Source organism: Amborella trichopoda, chromosome 11 (genome assembly GCF_054954075.1).
Source record: "Amborella trichopoda isolate Santa Cruz 75 chromosome 11, AtrichopodaSantaCruz75HAP2 v2.0, whole genome shotgun sequence".
NCBI classification, from domain to species: domain Eukaryota; kingdom Viridiplantae; phylum Streptophyta; class Magnoliopsida; order Amborellales; family Amborellaceae; genus Amborella; species Amborella trichopoda.
Genome location: NC_142346.1, coordinates 6,681,778 through 6,700,443, shown reverse-complemented (window position 1 = coordinate 6,700,443; position 18,666 = coordinate 6,681,778). Strand labels below are relative to the sequence as shown.

Genomic DNA, 18,666 nt, shown 5'->3' with positions numbered 1-18,666 from the left:
TTATAGATCTACTTGATTTTTACTATTTTTGGAGTTTAAAATTTTATAATTAGATATGAAAATAGATTTTGAGATAATCCTGAGAATATTTTACATTTACATTAAAATTACATATGATAAAATTTGGAGGTGCACCTTATTTGGATTGTTTAAGGTTGCAATCTTATAAAAACCACACCCATTTCTAAAATGATAAATAATATTCTTTTTTTTAACTTGATAAATAATATTTTAAGATGAGCATATATTACTTGATTTTGCTTTTATCACATGCGATTCCCACTTATCCAAATTAAGAATTGTAAAATAAGAAAGTGCCTTATTTTAAATGAGTATAATAGAATTCCCAATAATAATAAGACTCCCCTACTATCTCTGTTTTTTTAATCTATCTAGCTTGTAGCTTTATAAATTTCCGATACATCTCTCTTAACACCCCAAAGAACAAGAGAGAAAGGAGGAGAGAGAAATAACTGATAAACAAAATAAATTTGAATATATTTTCGTATTAGATGATTTGAAAATTTCTTAAATTCTTTTTAAAAGATATAGATAGATGGATTACGTATGGGACCTGGTTTCTATGCGGCTGCATATGTAGAAATGCAGGACTCTTAATATAAATCTATTTTTGAGATGGATTTTAAGATTTACTTTTTAAAGACATGTAATCTCTAACATGGAGATCATGAATATGAATAAATAAATAAATTTTTAAAACTAAAAATAATAATTTTAGTAAGAAAACATTTGAACCGTTAATTTCTATTGTTTTTAAATGGAACACCTACTTGCGTCCATCTTTAAAATGGATGTTTTACACTTTCTGGACTACATACGTAGAAATGTGGTCCAACCCGCATAAAACAATTTTCCTTACGTATGTGATGATCTCAATTTAGCAGAGGAAATACAGAAATTACAGCACCAAAGGCAATAAGGCCGGCAGGGAAGCTCACACAGAAACTACTGAGGCCCGGCCGATTGCCACCCCTAAGGCCAAAACCTAATTCCTCATCTTTTGAATGATCTTGTACCAACAAAAAGAAAAATGAATAAAATTAAACCAATGATCATATTCTGTCTACAAGAGTATTTGGCTTGAGGTCTAAACTGTAGTGAACGAATCTCTTCCCATTACAGTGGTGGGAAAGGTTTCCACGCTTCCCCTAGAGCATAGAAGTCTTATCTTCCCCCTACCATACAGCCGTCCAATTTTGATCAAGCAAGACACTCATCGTTTGATCTTAGATCCGACGTCTGAAAATATTTTATTTTTAATGTTTTTTATACAAATTAAATAAATATGAAATTTGGTACATACCATCTTCTCATTGGGGCACACCTATAAAAAAAATATTAAAAATTATTTTTCAATAAAACATCTCAAAGTATTTTATTTTTAATTTTTTATATAAATTGTATAAATATGAAATTTGATACGCACCATCTTCTCATTGGGGTGTTCCTATAAAAAATATTAAAACTTATTTTTTGATAAAATATAAAAACCAAAATACCCCTTGAAACTTTTAGAGGTATTTTGATCATTTTATTTTATTAAAAAGATTTTTTTTATATTTTTCACTAATGGGAGTTTAATAAAAGAATGGAATCAAAATAGTTTATAGAAAAAAATTTAAAAATAAAATAGTATAGAGATGTGACATTGTGATTGAGGCAATCTTAACCCTCCATTCAGAATGAAGGGTTGGACAAGAGGGAGGATAGAACTTCTATGCTGGAAAAAGCATAGAAAGCTTGCCCTAAAATGAACATATCTGTAGAACTTCCAAAACTAACCCTTTCATACATAAAAGCTGCCATAGAATGTACAAAATTTCAAAAAGGTATATCATAATATTCATAATTTAACAGAAGTATCAAATCATAAAAAAAAATAATTTGCTTTAAAAATATACTCCAAAAGTTTCCAGGAACTTCCGAAGAAACTGAAATGCTTACTCCAAACGTTCCCCGGGATCTTCCGCAGAAACTGAAATGCTTACCTTTTCAGTCTCAAAACCACGAGGAGACTCTGAGCATGGTTCAACTTCAACCAATTTAGCTTCAATTTCTTTGTTTTAATGGAGGATCGTTCAACTAAGTTTTCTTTGTATTAGGGGTCATTGGGAATATCTACACACAACTTATTTTAGCATTTTAATCTACTAAATGAGGAAAGAACATGCAACGCTCATTTCTACAAAAAAAAAAAATCCAATAACTGGAAGACTTCCAATCATTTATACATATCAAACTCCCAACAAATGCATTAAGAACTTGAATGTTCAAAACTCTTACTATTTCCATCAGAAAAAAAAAATCGAAAGACCTAATTGCACAGATTTTCAACAGAAATGAAAATTATGTACATACAACATAAGATCCTCAGATGCCATGGGATGGCTCTTCATCAGAAATTTAACAGAAAGCCCAAAGACCAAACATCACATCAAGGGGGGAAAAACAAAATCTTATAATCCCTCCAAAAGATCATCAAATCATGCAAGGTATCATCTGCTCTAATATTCTGCTGGGCCCATTTATTTCAAAGGCTTACAAAACAAAAAAAACTAAAAAAAAAACTCAAGAAAAGAATATATACAGAACAGATGTACCAGCAGTCTTAGTTTGGCAAGAAAGATGCCTCAAAAGTGAGAGCCTCCTCACAGTCTCGCAATATCCAATCAGTCCTCGAGATTAGATAGTGAAAATTGCACTCAACTCCACTGTTGAAAACAGAAATAGTAACTGAATAATCAGATATCCATCCAAGCCCAAAGAGACAATAGAAGAAAAGGACTTCCATTTCTCTTTTTTGTTTAGGCAATGTGAATGCAACACTCATAAAACAAATTAAATTGATGAAACAAATTTTTTTTGGAACTTGCTAACTGTAAATTGATGAACATTATACTTATAAAAAACAAGTTGCAAGCGTTTTCTATGAGCGCATGGAACCCATTCTTAAAATGATAAGAAAAATGGGATTTCTAGAGCTTAGGTAGAAAGGTTGAAGCCAAAAATATCCTATGAAAAATCGTGGAGAGACCATCACTAGGAGATAGATCACAGAGGACAAGAATGATCTATGGTTAGAATTTATGTCAAACGTTTACAAGTGATTACAAGCTTCCCTGAAGGCACCAAGTTGTCTTTTTCTTGGGTGAGCATTGGCACCACGATTGATTACATAAAGGGAAAAGTTTATATAGAGCCTAGGCTCTGAACAATCAAATTAGAGCCTACCTCAAACATTTCACTAGAAGAGGTTGTTTTAATGCCCAAATATGTTCAAATTGATCATCTCGACATCAAGATGCATGGACTTGAGATAAAAATGGATTTCCAGTTTTGGAAATAGTGCATATTGTAATGCATTTTTTTACTGTCAATTTTAAGTTATTCAAGTTTTCATAGATCTGCTCGATCTACACGATTTTTAAAGCTTTAAATTTTATAATTAAAGATGAAAATATATTTTAAGGCTAATCAAAGATTTCCAGCATTGAAACCACATTTCTCGATACTATTTCAAAGTGGGCTGAAATTTGATTGTTTAGAGCCCGGGCTCTATACAACCGCACCCTTACATAAAATACTCAGCTCTTGGGTACTTGTGGGAATTGGGCACTGACATAATTGGTTACAAGTCTGACAACTACAACACTACCTCCTAGATTAAATCCCACTTTGACCTACCCAAAAAAAAAGGTCCTTGGATAGCAGTGTTTAACATGGTATTAGGATCATCATCATCATCTAAGCATTATCCCAACTATTTGGAGTTGGTCACACAAATCATGTTTTGCCGTTCTGCTCTGTCAAAGGTCATACCCTCAGTCAAACCATAAGTCACCATATCTCTTCTTACTACTTTCATCCATGTCTTTTTGGGCCTTTTTTTTGCCTTTTTAGAGTCTTCTACCTAAACCAAGTCGCCCTTCCTAATTGGTACTCTATTAGACCTAAGTTGCACATGGCCAACCCACTTAAGTCCACTTTATCTCATCTTATCGCTTATTGGAGCCACCCCTAAGTTCCCTTGGCCCTAAGTTCCCTTAGATATATTTATTCTGAATACTACCTTTTCTTGTCTTGCCACGCATCCATCTCAACATCCTCATCTCAGCTACATTGGTCCTATGGATATGTTGTTTTTTGACCAACCAAAATTCGGTCCTATAGAGTAGGACTGGTCTTATAACAGTCCTATAGAACTTCCCCTTCAGTTTCATTGGTATGCAGCAATCACATCAAACTTCGATTGCACATCTCCACTTCGTCCACTTGTACTAAGATCAATTTCGAAATAAAAAATAAAAAACATGGCGCTAGTATTGAACAAAAAAGCATACACATTCGCCATAGTAAAATAAACTATAAGGGTAATAGACAATAAAAAACCAAATTCCACAATTAATTTACGGGCAGAGTGAATAACAAGAAAAAATAGTAAAACTGGAGCATTTCTAAAGGCCATGAAACAGACCATAATCCAGAAAAATATCCCACACCATAAAGACCAATCATGAAGCTGCAGAATCAGTAAATAAATCCTCCCTTGCACCATTCCCAGTTGTTATGGCCGCTGAACAATGAACCAAATGCATAGACAGCAAAGCTATCCCAAACCTTCAAGAAGATGAGCATCAACCTCTAAGCGCAGTTAGAGACCTACTTAAGACATGCAGTCCAACGATGTTCAAATCTGCTAGTTTATGATGAATATGATGGAGAAAAGATCAATAGAAACAATCTAGCCATGGAGAAGTACACAGGCATTTGACATTACTGCGTTTTCAATCCCAAGGGACAAGGCATAGCAAGGCCCATGTCCATCATCTCTGATAAATGCCATCAAACACTTGCAAGTACCCCAGCAGCAGTCAAGACTCGCCTTGAAATCCATTGCAATAAAATGAATTACGAGGAAATGTCCCATTTCTGCTGTTTGGGTATGCAATGTGTAGGCCAAAGAATGAGACAGGTTACCAAAAGATACCCTCAAAATGGTGAAATCTATTTTTCACCCCCAAGGATGAAAAATCGATTACAGGCTTAGTGGGTAACTCATCCCACTATTAGACCCACTAGAAATTTTCCAATGGAACGCATGCTCCCTTGAGTTCCATTTAAAAGATTGGAACCCTTCCCTACGCTCTCTCACCAAGCTCCCGCTTGAAGGACAAGGGCCATCACTCTCACTGCCCTCTCACCAAGCTCACTGCTCGATCTCTCTCTCTCTCTCAACTCACAGCTCTCTCTTAAAAGATGATGCTTACAACTCATCTCGCTCCTCTTTCTAAACAGGTGATCTCTCTCTCTCTCTCTCTCTCTCTCTCTCCCTCCTTTACACCCCCACCAATCCCCCAAAAAAATATACCGTCCTTTGTTTTAACCAGTTGGGTTGGGTTACTACTAATCCTCCACTGGAGCCATCAGCTAAACAAGAGACATGGATTAAATTGGACAATTAGATGGGGGAACTTATTCAAGGTAATCAAGTAAGAGATAGCTACCCTTCGAGGTAGGTGTTAATGCTTAAATGAGAAACATCACATAAGAGTATAGCCTAAAAGAATATTCAAAACAAACCAAGGTTCTGATTCCCTCAAATCTCAGTTCCAAATGCCATAGAAACATGATTTTATTCACACTTTGAAACAAAAAACCTGTTCAAAGCTCACAAGAAAAACTATTTATGTGTGGTTCTGGAGACTGGAACCTTGCCAAATATGCTGATCTACTACATATACTAGAGATGAAATGGGCTGCACAATGATGCCAAGCACAACTTGCCAACTCAGGCCATTCGTTGTTCCCTTCAAGAAAGATACCACCAAACCAACCAAGGGATTCACTACAACTTTGAATGAGAAAGTATTTGGAGGATCACCTAGTCTCAGATCTCAAGAGCTTTGAGAAGTCCAAGTAATCATCAAACATGGAAGTGAAATGAATTACACATTGCATGGTTTCATGCAAGCCTGTGCTACCTCGTTGTCTAAACATAAAATAACTTTTGGACATCCGAATCTGGAGAAGAGTTTTCACGTTCTAATGCAAAGGATGAGTAAGAACATATGAAACTTAATGTGGCAGAGTTAAGAGACGAGGATTTCCATTAGATTTAAGAAGCATGCACTATCCAGCCAAAATCGATTGTTTCAGATTAAGTATTTCAAGTCAGAGTATGATCTTTTTCAGAATAAATATTCATATTATATACAAGAATTTGCCAAAGGTAGGTCATTTTTTGCATAACAGAATGACCCACCACTCTTCGCTCAAAGTTTGGGCTATTGCTTCCCCTCTCACTCATTAGATAACTATGGGTATCGCGCTTTGAAACTCTCGGCAGTTCCTCATCAAATAACTTTCCAGCACAACCATAAGAAACATAGTCTAGGAAGATTAACCCAGCCTTTCTTTCAGAGCAACTAAAGCCTCTTGTAAGATCCAATTATTTGGATGCTTGGCCATGAAAAAAAAAAAATTCCTATGTGGACAAGTTACAAACATGTGAATTCTCCATGCCAATTGATCTATCCTTTGCAACGATAGCGGGGAAATGATGGATCACCTCTCCTCCATTTTACTGATGTAGGGCATATTAGGAGTCGATTTTTACAAATGATTGGAATAGAATGGGTAGTGCCACAAACCAGCAAACAACTATTTCACGCCTATTTTTCTGAAGTGTTAGTGAGAATGGAGATCACGACCGTTAGCTCAGGTGGTACTTCCATAGAGACCCAAGCCCTATTCAACCTTTTCAGGCCTATTTCTTGCCCGCACTACTAAAGGTGAGGCTAACTCTTTGGAGGGCCTCAAACCCTGTTTTGTTATGGAATGCATGGCTAGAGCATAATAGGAGGACATTTGAAGGTAAGAAAAGAACCATTCTAAATGTTAAGGAGAACATTAAAACAGAAGTGATTGGCTGGGAAAGATAGCTTAAAGGCTTCAAAACCTACACAATCTCGAAATTCTTAATAAAGTGGGAAACTATAACCAAACCTGCTAGGTCAATGAACAGTAGATCCTCATGCTGGCGACCACCGGAGCTGGGCAACATCAAATTAAACTTTGATAATTGCTCACTTGGCAATTCAGGTAGCGCAGGTGTGGGAGATGTCTTTAATGATAGTCAGGGATCTTTAATCTTTTCCTTCTTAAGGCCCATAGGCATTGCCACTTCATCTAGGTCTTCTTCAAGGTCTCAAGTTGTTCAAAGGAGCTGAGGCACCTCGTTAGTTGTCAAAAGGGATCCAAGAAACACCATCAACTGGGCCAATAGTTTCTCTAGCTGCCCATGGAGACTGGATGAAAAATTTTATGAGATATATTCAATAAGTGCTTACCTAAAATGTCACATTTCATCATACTTGGCAAGAGACAAATAATATTGTGGATGGCTTGGCCAAACAAGGGGTCGCAACACATCTCTAGTGCTCAACCCAGCCTGAAGTGTGGAGCCACCTACAATTTTTGCTCCTCTTCAGCTGTTTGGCCATTTTGCAATGCTGAGCAGCCTCTTTTGATGTAGGGATAGATTTCCTGATTTTGTCCACAGGATTTAGTGTAGTGCAATTGCTACATGCAACACTTTAACTACTATTTAAAAAGTTGCGTTCATTCAAACAACATTAGTCTCTTTTAAGGAGAAAGCAAAGAAGAAGAAGCAGAATTCATATTGCTGGACAGCTCTTCCAATATTGAAGAAAAACCCCAGTTAATTTTACAGCCAATTGCAGGGGCATGTAAAGAATTTCCACACAGAATGAAGGAAATTATGCAGATATAAGGAATTTACCTACCAAGATCATCATGCCATCTGAGAATGTATTTCTATGCATACTTCCAAAATCTAGTCACCCAATTAAGCTAAAACCTATCAACAGAAGTAGGAATTGGAGAAGGGTAGATGGTTCTGTAATGCTGCCATTGAAAATCAACAGAAGCAAGTACTAGAGAAGCACAAATGAATAATTTCAAATACTAACTGCTCCATTTATCAGAGCAGGATTCAACCACGATGAACTATGAAATAGTGGAAGAATGGCTCCACCCTGCAAAAGGGGTGGTATGAGGGAGATGGTGGTCGCAATTTGTACAAAGGAGGTGGCCGGAAATATGAGTTGAAGAAGGACGTGGAGCCCCAATAAGAGGATTTAGTAATTAAGTTTTAGATTAATTTATCAAATAGAGCAATATATGGCAGTCAAACCTAGAGCAATGCAGTTTATCTACGAATAGTACATTCAACTCCTTGAACGATTACAATGAGATACCACAACATAGATCTCTAGTGGAAATCAAGCTGAAACACTATAGTTGAACACATTAAATCTAAAGAAAAGGGAAAGAAGCAAAGAACTATCCTATATCACTAACCCATAATGGGCTTGACAGTACCTAAGAACGGAAATTACAATGCTACCACATGATTGATTCACTTGCAACATTATTATTAAAAATAGCCTAAAATAGCATCTTTGCAGAAAGCTCTAAGCTAGTTTTTTTAATTGAAAAAAAAAAAAAACAGAAAAAAAGATACAACTGAAGCATTGTCCAAGGAGCATTAAGGAAAGACAATTTAGAACCTTTTCCATCTATCAAGTACAGAAAACTTCAAAAAGATATAGCACAAATACAGACCAAGAAGATGTTTATAAATAATAGAAAGTGGCAAAACTAGAAAAATAGGAACTACGCCGCAAGAAAAATCCAACAACAAAAACATTCGATAATTAGAATATGATGTTTATAGTACCTGCATACTTGATATATAGCTCCTTGATGAACTGTATGCAGTAGGAGAAGCTCATGATTGCACCGAAGGTGATCCATGAGAGGAATCAGAAAGTTTCTTTGGAGCCTTCGCACAGTTCCTCTGCAAGAGTGGTAGTGCATTAGTCAAAGCCTTACTTTCAAGAGGAAAATCCTCAGCAAGAGACTTTGTTTTCCTATCAAGGATCACTTTCATGCTGGAATGCCTTTTGATGGGCCTCTTTGAATCTGGATGAGGTAAAATAGACCTTTTCTTCTGAGGTTTCAAAGGATCCCCCTCTCGAGCCTGACTCTGTGCACAGTTAAACTTTGACAGTTTGGCCCGATAACCAAAAGGTTTCACTTTTGAAACATTTGAACTTGAGCCCCCATTCTCACCCCCCTTCCATTTTTGACTAGATTCAAAACCCGTGTCCAGACTGCTGTCTTCTCCACTAGAATTCATAGCCTTATTGGAACAACTTGCTTGTTCCTCTTTAACTGGGGTTTCAGGTTTCATATCTTTGACTCCAGAATTGTCTCCATCAACTATGAGAAGACCATTTTTCAAAGAATTCTCCATGTTCATACCACCATTTTGCTTCATGTCTACTTTCCCATCAGCTCTGCAACTCCGGAAAGCTCCTTGCATTGTGCCTTCCTTTTTCTCCTCATCTTCATGAAATGATACACCATTAATGGCTTCATCATCCCTCCTCTTCTTGAACTCTTCAACTGCCATACCTATAGAGTTGGCAAGTTCCAAAGCACCATTACCAACTGAAGGTTCAGCATCAGGGTGATCTAAAGTTCCATCTATTTTATCCTCAGTACAAAGATGAAGATTTCCGCATACACTCTGACTTCCTGATTCAGTCTTCAATATTGAAGTACTTTGTCCAATGACTTCTGAATCTCTTCTAAATCTTCTCTCATTCCTCCTAAACTCCTCATTCCCAAATCCATTTGAACAATTTTGTTTCTTTGTAGTAACCATACAATTAAACTCACACTTAGTAGAGTTCGAGAGCTTACACTCTTTCAATTGTATTCCATTAGGAGCACCTCTTCTTCGAGATATCCTTGGAGAGCTATTCATTGCACGATGCAATCGAAGAGCTAATTCTTCATCAGCAACTTCATGGGATTCTGGTAAAGACCCCGCTTTTAGATGAATCCCATTGCTTTTCTCTGCCCTATCAGCAATATTACTGTTACCATCATCACCCATCAAGGAAGCATTACTCTGTAATGATTCCTTGGCCTCATTCTCTTCTTGTTCAAGAATTGCCAAAAAATTAAGGGCATTTCTAGCTGCAGAGGCAGCGTTTCTAGCTACCATGGCTTTCCTCAACGCATTCTCCTTTGCTGAAGCTGCAATTGTCATTGCCCTTGCAGCAGCAGAGTTTGCCTCCTTTACAATCTCCTCGAGGGATCGACAACAGTTCCCATTAAAAGAAAATCTCGAAGCTTTCTCAGAAACTGAATCTGAAACATGTTTCTCAGCATCCTGGTATTTATTCAGTTCCGACTCCCCATCAATACATGGATTTTCTTTATCTAATGGCTTAATAGCTACTGAAACCATGGTTTTATCAACTGAACCCGAATTAGTTTCTGGAAATGAAGCTGAAGAAACAGACTTCTCAGCTTTCGAATCACAATCCCCAAAAACCTTCGTTTCCCCAAAACGCAACAAACTCTTAGAATCTTGAGTACCAAAACTATCAGACTTATTACTGCCACAACCAAAATTCAGTCGAGATTTAGGAACCCAACAATCGACACATAAAAATGAACCACTACTGCACTGTAACAGAGAGCCCCTGTGCTTAGAGGCACATCCCTGATGAACCCTATGATCGCATTTTCTACAGTTTAACACGCAACCAGAATTCTCCAAAGCACTAAAACAGTAGGAACAGTTTGTACCCGAATTCACCGCATTTAGGCAATTTTTGCAGAGCAAAACCACTCTCCACTCACTGGCCAGAGTATGAAGCTTGTCTTTTCCCTTTCCGCTAACCAAATAACTGCAGGAATGGCACTCAGAAATCCTGGGAAGCTCCTTGCTAGCATTAGGGTTTCCAATTTCCATTGATTTCGCAGAGGATGTGGAAGAACGAGACTCCTCAACCAAATGGTCCAAATCAACCCATCCATTTTGTTTCAGACCAGCAAGCAACCTCTTTCGAGGAGGAAGCGAAGAAGAACCAGCAGCATTCAGTAATCTGCTCGCTTCTTCGATCTCTCCTTTCTCCACCATTTCATAGAAACCCTAATTTAACCGGAACCCTAATTTCACAGCGATTTACAACAAAACCCAACAAAATTTGTGGCAAAAATAACTGAAACAACGATCTAAGCTCTCAACTTACTAAGCCATCATTCCAGCCCCTGGTTCCTTAATCAACACGCGAAAAAACCCTAAATTTTCACAGAAAAACAAGCAGAAAAGCACCAGCTCAGACAGAATTCGGTGCAAAGTCGTTTCCTAATATACAGGTTACCATGTCACCTGCCACTTCATCCATTTAACCGAAACCCTAATTTTGGAACCCTAATTTTCCCACATAATTGCGGTGTAAAAGTCCAACAATTTCCTTAAAAAGGAGGAAAAATCTCACTTTCAGGGTTCGGAAAAACAAAAAGCTAGGGCACCATGAGCCTGATTTTTATGGATTGATATGATATAAAATGTAATCTTGAATGAGAAGAATTACAACATTGAAAGCGAATTGTGATGGAGTTTTGTTTATTTTTATTCCTCAATTTAAGAACGGAAGGGTGCCATTTGTATAAGGCCGAGGCTCTAAACAATCAAAGTAGGGCGCGCCTTAGAATGGTGCCGTTTCGATACTAAAATCTTTGTAATAGCCTTAAAATTTATAGAGCTTCTAAAATGGTGAAGATTGAGCAAATCTTTAAAAACTTAAAAATTGACTGTCTAAAATTGCATTATAAGATACACTATTTTCAAACCTTAAAAATCGATTTTTTTTCTCTTGTTTATGAATCTTGAAGTCGAGATTATCAATTTAAAGAATTGTTTTTCTTAGTGATAATGTATCGGATTTTTTAGCATCAAAATAGCCGTTTCGAGTGAAATTTTTTAGGTACATCTTAATTTAATTGTTTAGAGCCTCTCAATTATATAAATTTTTTCTTTTTAAGGGAGACAATGTAGTTGTCTCATGTGATACCTTGCGGACCTTTGTCTATCTAACGTCCATCTTGGATGTCAAAAATGTTATATCCACTAAAAGTTTAAATGGATGGGTGGAGCAAGGAATTTAAAAAATAACATTTATATTTTTAAAAAGAGAAAATTTTCAAACTTAGATCATTGTCATGTTAAGATTATAGAATTCTAAAATTTTACATAAAAAATATATTTTGTAGAGAGACCGATCAAAAAATAGTGTTAAGATTATAGAAATCTAAAATTTTACGTAAGAAATATATTTTGTAGAGAGACCGATAAAAAATAGTGTGAGTCGGCCGACTCACCAATCACGTGTCCAAGATATGAAAAACGAGTGAGGCTTGTATTTATTTATTAGCTGACTCAATAGAAAAGGGTCACCCAGATAAGACAAGGGAGCTAAGCAGCCAATTGGGACTGCACACGTATTACTTTTGAGGCGAGATTTTCTCGTGTCGTATAATTATATGTGTTGTAAAAATGAAGGACACGATTTAATTTGAATGAGAGGATACAATATTCTCTACAGGGAGCTTACTGTACATCTCCTCCCTCGATTAAAAACTACTTTTTAGGAGAATTTTCTTTTTAAAATTTTTAGAAAATAAATAATAATTACTAGATGATTATTTTTAAAATAAAAATTTAGAATTTAAGGTTTATGAACACTTAGATCTAACCTTTTAAAAACTAGACGGTCTCTATTCAATCTTGATGCATAAGTTTTTTTAATTATGGATTTTATTTATTGGGAAAAGTTTATATAGAGCCGATGCTCTAAACAATCAAATTAGAGCCCACGTCAAAAATTTTACTAGAAAATGTTGTTTTGATGCTCATGTATCCTCAAATTGATCATCGCGACATCAAAATACACGGACATAAGAAAAAAAAGGGATTTCAAGTTTTGGAAATAGTATATTTTGTAAAGCATATTTGGAAGCTCGATTTTTTAGATTTTCAAGTTTTCACATATTTACACTATTTTTTAAGCTTTAAACTTTATAACTATTTTTTAAGCTTTAAACTTTATAACTAAAGATAAAAATATATTTTAAGGCTATCACAAAGATTTTCAATATTGAAACCACATTTCTTGATACTATTTGAAATGTTCTAATTTGATTGTTTACTACCTAGGCTCTATGCAAATCGCACCCTTTATTTTTTTTTTGCGAGATTATTCGGGCTGTAAAGATTACATCCCAAAGGTTGAGATGGATAGTATCCTCCCTAGGGAGGAGGAAATATTTTAGCAATTTAAATATTAAACTCTACTTTGGCGAGCCATCCTTTTGATATTTTCACCCAAAAATATTGTATTTTTGAGCGGCAAGACTATCTATTTATTCCATCAGGGAAAACCCCCAAAAAGATCAATTTAGGATCCAAATTTTGGGGAGATGACCTCTTCGACCTATAAAATAACCTCAATAAAAAATAATTTCCTTATTTCACCCTCCATGTACTTAAAAAAAATGGTGCCTTAGGAGAAACCCAGCTTTTTAGATGTTGGGATCTAAGTGCTTGGAAAGATTTTTTTAGAAAAATAATAATAATCATCTAATAAGTGGTTCCCAAAATATAGATTGAGAAAATCACCCTAGGTCTTGGGAGAGAGGGAGTAGACTTACACTATGCTCCCACAAGAGTATAGTATAGTTTCTCATATAAAAAATAGAATGTAGATACTTGTAACTATTTTATTTATGGAAAAAGTTTATATAAGTGTGCAACCTAATAATGTAGAACTACGGATGCACGTCAAAAATCCATTGGAAAAGGTAATTTTTAATGTTAAAAAACCCTTTGATTGATCATCTCAACATCGAGATGTATGACAATGAAAAATAAAAAGATTTTAAGTCTCCGAAATAATGCATTTTACAACATATTATTTACACCGTCCATTTTCAAGATTTTCATATGTTTATAGATCTACTTGATTTTAACCATTTTTAAAATTTAAAATTTTATAATTAGATATAAAAAATAGATTTTGAGATAATCTTAAGAACATTTTACATCAAAATCATACACCATGATAAATTTTGAAGGTGCACCTTACCTCTACAGCTACAGATGCATCTGTATGCCAACTACACCATTTAGTTATTGGGTCAGGTTTGCATAAGGTTGTAACTTAAACAATCAAAATAAAAAGCACCTCCAAACTTTGTCATAAGGTACAATTTTGGTATCAAAATTTTTTAGGATTGCCTGGAAATTTATTTTCATCTCTAATTATAAAATTTATACTCCATAAATAGTTTAAATCAAGTAGATTTATAAATGCATGAAAATCTTGATAATAGACCGTCCAAATAATATGCAGCAAGATGTACCATTTTTTGGACTTGAAATCTCATTTTTTTTCCATATCTATATATTTCGATGTTGAGATGATTAATTAGATGGTTTGCCAATGTCAAAATAGCTTTTTTAGATGAATTTTTGAGATACATCATAATTCTATAATTTAAGGTGTCAACCTTATATAAACTTTTTTTTGTATTTATTAAGGGTATGGTTTCTATAAGGTTGCAACCTTAAATAATCCAATTAAGGCACACCTCCAAATTTTATCATAACACTAAGAAATTCTTAGGATTATTTGAAAAACTATTTTCATATCTATTTATAACATTTTAAACTCCAAAAATGGTTAAAATCAAGTAGATCTATGAACATATGATAATCTTGAAAATAGATGGTCTAGATAATGTGTTGCAAGATGCACTATTTCTAGGCGAGGGTTTTGGGCTTTACTTGCTCCGTACAGTTGCGTGTGGTGCGAATTTTGGATAATTAATATTCGAACCTCATAGGATGGGATGGGAGGGTTAGTTTTTTGTTTCTTTTTTTTGTTTCTTTTTTTTTTGGTAATTCAGTGGGGAAGATAGGCCCTTACCCGTTTTTTCAATAGATTGAGTTACATTTTGAACATTTTTTCAATAGATGAGATAGCTACGTTTTGATGGTGTTAATTAGAGGTGTTACCCGATTTTTCAATAGATTAGAGAGTTACATTTTGAAGGTGTGCAAGATGCACTATTTCTAAGCGAGGTTTTTGGAATTTTCTTGCTCCGTATAGTTGGGTGCGGTGTCAATTTCGGATAATTAATAATTAAACCTCATTGGATGGGATGGGGGGTTAGCTTTTTCTTTTCTTTTCTTTTTATGTAATTCAGTGTGGAAGATGGGCCCTTACCCATTTTTTCAATAGATTGAGTTACATTTTGGATGTTTTTTCAATAGATTAGAGAGCTACATTTTGAAGGTATTAATTAGAGGGGTTACCCGTTTTGTCAATAGATTAGAGAGTTACATTTTGAAGGTTTTAATTAGAGGTGTCAACGGTAGGAATGCTACCACCACGACCCCAATCCATTTCCAAAGGATGGGGTTAGTTTGGTTTGATAAATGATGCAGGTATTAAAATTTTCGCCAATTTATAGAAAACGTTTGAATAAGAAAATGCATGTTCGTTTGGCTGAAAGATATCTTTCTGAAAGAAAAACTTTTTTATTTTTTCTAAAAGTTGAGTGTTTTGATCTGAAAAGTTTAAAAAAGTTCTGAGTACTATGTTTGATAACAAATATATATTAATAATATAAATATAAATATATAACATAGTATAATATATAATATAACATATTGTATAGATTTAATATAATAAATATATATTACATATAATATAATACTATAAATATTATATATAATATAATATATTTATATTATATTATGTCATACTAATAATACTAATATTATGTATTTATATTATGCATGTTTTTTCTAATATTATATAATATAATATAATAAAAAGTATTATAGTATTTCTATAAATTATTATTTATTTATTCATATTACATATTAGTGGAATATAATTTATATATCAAACATACTATTAATATATAAATAAAATATTATATAATATATTATGTTGTAAATAGTTTATAGTGGATAGTGACAAAAACATTACGAAAGATTAAGTTTCTATATCGGAACTTAAACTTTTCATGTTTTAACAAAGAAATGGAAACTTTGTTGAAAAATATCTTTCAAAAAAAAAAAGTTATTGCACGTGAAATGGAGAACTTTTACCAAATTGAAAAGGTTTCTTTTGGATAAAAATATTTCAGGCAAACAAACCCGCCCTCACTGAAATTTTTCCTTCTAGATAAATCCTTCTAGACCAATTACGAGATTCTAATTTTTTTTTTTTTAGTCCTCACACACTTAAAGACTAAATATAGTGTAAACAAATTTATTAGTTAATGAAATCACTTCGAGATCTAATGCCTATACGCTAAAGCTCAAAATACAAGGTGGATATTTTGGCGAAATTCAAAGAATGTAAAATGTTGACTAGGCCAATTTATTCTTCTATTTGTCCAAAAAAAAGCCAATTTATTCTTCAAAGGTACCAAATGAATGTCAGTGAAATCTTTTATAAAAAAATGGAACGAATAGAATTTGAAAATCAAGATAAAAGATAGAAAATAACGGATTTTAAATAAAGGAAAAAGTATATATAAGGGTGAGGTCCTAAACAATCAAATTAAGGCGCACCACAAAAATTTAACGGAAGAACTTGGTTCGATACTAAAAAAACCTCAATTCGATCATCTTGACCTCAAGATGTATGGACATGAGAAAAAATAGATTTCAAAATATAGAAACAGTGCATCTTATGACGTATTATCTAAACCATCAATATTCAAAGATTTTCAAGTATTCATATATATACTCAATTTACACTATTTTTTAATCTTTAAATTTTACAATTAGAGATGAAAATAAAATTTCACGACATCAAAAAGATTTCTGATGCCAAAACAATATATTTTAGAACTATTTAAGGATGCACCTAATTTGATTGATCAGGGCCTCAACCTTACACAAACGTTTAGTAAAGAAATTATAAATATAACCTTTCTAGTTTTAGTAGCTAAGGTGGTTGATTTTTTCTCTTTTAAAATGGGAGGAGATAAGAATCAGACAACGGAAGGCACAACGAATAGAATATTCCATCGTCTCCCTACTGAATTACCAAAAAAAAACAAAGAACTTGAGGACGATGTGAAAACCACATTGTGGTTTTCATTCCCACAGCTAACATCACTCCATTAATACCTTTAAAAAGCTAACTCTTAATCTACTTACCTATCTTCCCTATTGAACTACCAATCTACTTAAAAAACAGGTAGGGGCCTATCTTCCCTACTAAATTACCAAAAAAAAACAAAGAACCTGACGACGATGTGAAAACCTATTATTATTCCAAGTTATAGAATTTAAAAATCCAAAAATAAAACTAATCGACCAAATATATAAATACTAGAAAATACTGAAAATAGACGGTCTAAATAATTTGTTACAAGATACTATTTTTAGGACTCGAAATTTTTTTTTTTTCATCATATCCATACATCTTTAAATTAAGATGATCAGATTGCATGGTTTTTTAATACAAGAACACTCTGATTTAGAACAAATTTTGAAATCTACATTCCTTTAATATGGTTTAAAAAAAGTGAGTACCTTAAAATTTCTGTCCTAAGCCCAAGTAAAAGAGCGATTGTATTAGATAGCCATCCAACATAAATCTTTGTAAAAAGAGTTCATGAATCCCAAAACTACATTATCTACACATCCTAAAGCATTCTTTGTAAGCTACATGCAATATCCATGTTGTATCATAACTAAAGTACAACGAAAAATAACAAAAAAAAAAGTATGGTTGTAAAAAATAAAAAAAAAAATACAAAAACATGATATGATCCTTGATAGAGCAAAATAGTAAACAAAAATTCATACAACCAACCCTAAATAGTTTGAGAGAAAACTAATTGTAATGACAACGGTTGGCACCTTATATAAACTTTTTCCTTCAACATCCAAACTAGTATCTTATTTAAAAATGAAAAAGCACATTGTTTGTCTGTTGAGTGCAAAGACCAAATCAAGTTGTCTCGAAGTCCAATGTCCGTATTACTTTTTCACTGAGAAAAAAAGTGACAAGCAACCAATAAAAAAAAACCATTATCTCAAGAGATTGTATACAATAAAACTATTTACCTTTGGTACAAAAAATTCACAATTACTTACAACCACCCGACGTGAAATCTGACAGCATAAGTATATCATAAAATTTGAAAAAATTTCTTTTTTACTTTAAGCTTGGCCCATGAAATAAATGCAACCACCAAATTTCATATCAAATGGTCAAGATTAATTGTGACCACTTTATATCAATGGTAAATAGTCTCATTATATACTTTCCCATATCACAATTTCCGTAGCCACCGGTATGTAACTTTTTTAGTGCAAGTAACTTTGTTCACTCAAAAACAATAGAAGTGGGTTGCATGGTGCGGGGTTCAAACATTGCAGGTCGAGCATTGGACTACCGTTCTTTTCAATTCAAAAACTTGGTACCGACATCCAATGTCATTTCCAAACCACTTTCACTTAACCAAAAAAAAAAAGAAACAAAGACACCGGCTACAGCATTGAATACCCGAACGTACTTTAGAATAAAACAAATCTCCTGTACTTCAACCCCAAAAAAATGAATATTCTTTTATCTAAATTATACAGTTCCTCTCTTTAACAAGAGACCTACAGAGAAGGAGCTTTCTATGTATAAAATCATTGAGTTAGTTTAATAAAGAGAAACA

The 18,666-nt window shown here is 34.0% G+C and overlaps 1 protein-coding gene across 1 annotated transcript; it reads right to left on the bottom strand.

The window, feature by feature from the left end:
* Nucleotides 1-2,245: 2,245 nt before the first annotated feature.
* LOC18444329 (uncharacterized) lies at nucleotides 2,246-11,308 on the bottom strand. The gene is made up of 2 exons (XM_006854504.4): nucleotides 8,783-11,308; nucleotides 2,246-2,732 (listed from the first exon to the last, which is right to left on the bottom strand). Exon 1 carries the CDS (start codon nucleotides 11,042-11,044, stop codon nucleotides 8,834-8,836), a length of 2,211 nt encoding a protein of 736 aa, XP_006854566.1. The 5' UTR covers nucleotides 11,045-11,308; the 3' UTR covers nucleotides 2,246-2,732; nucleotides 8,783-8,833.
* Nucleotides 11,309-18,666: the final 7,358 nt, after the last annotated feature.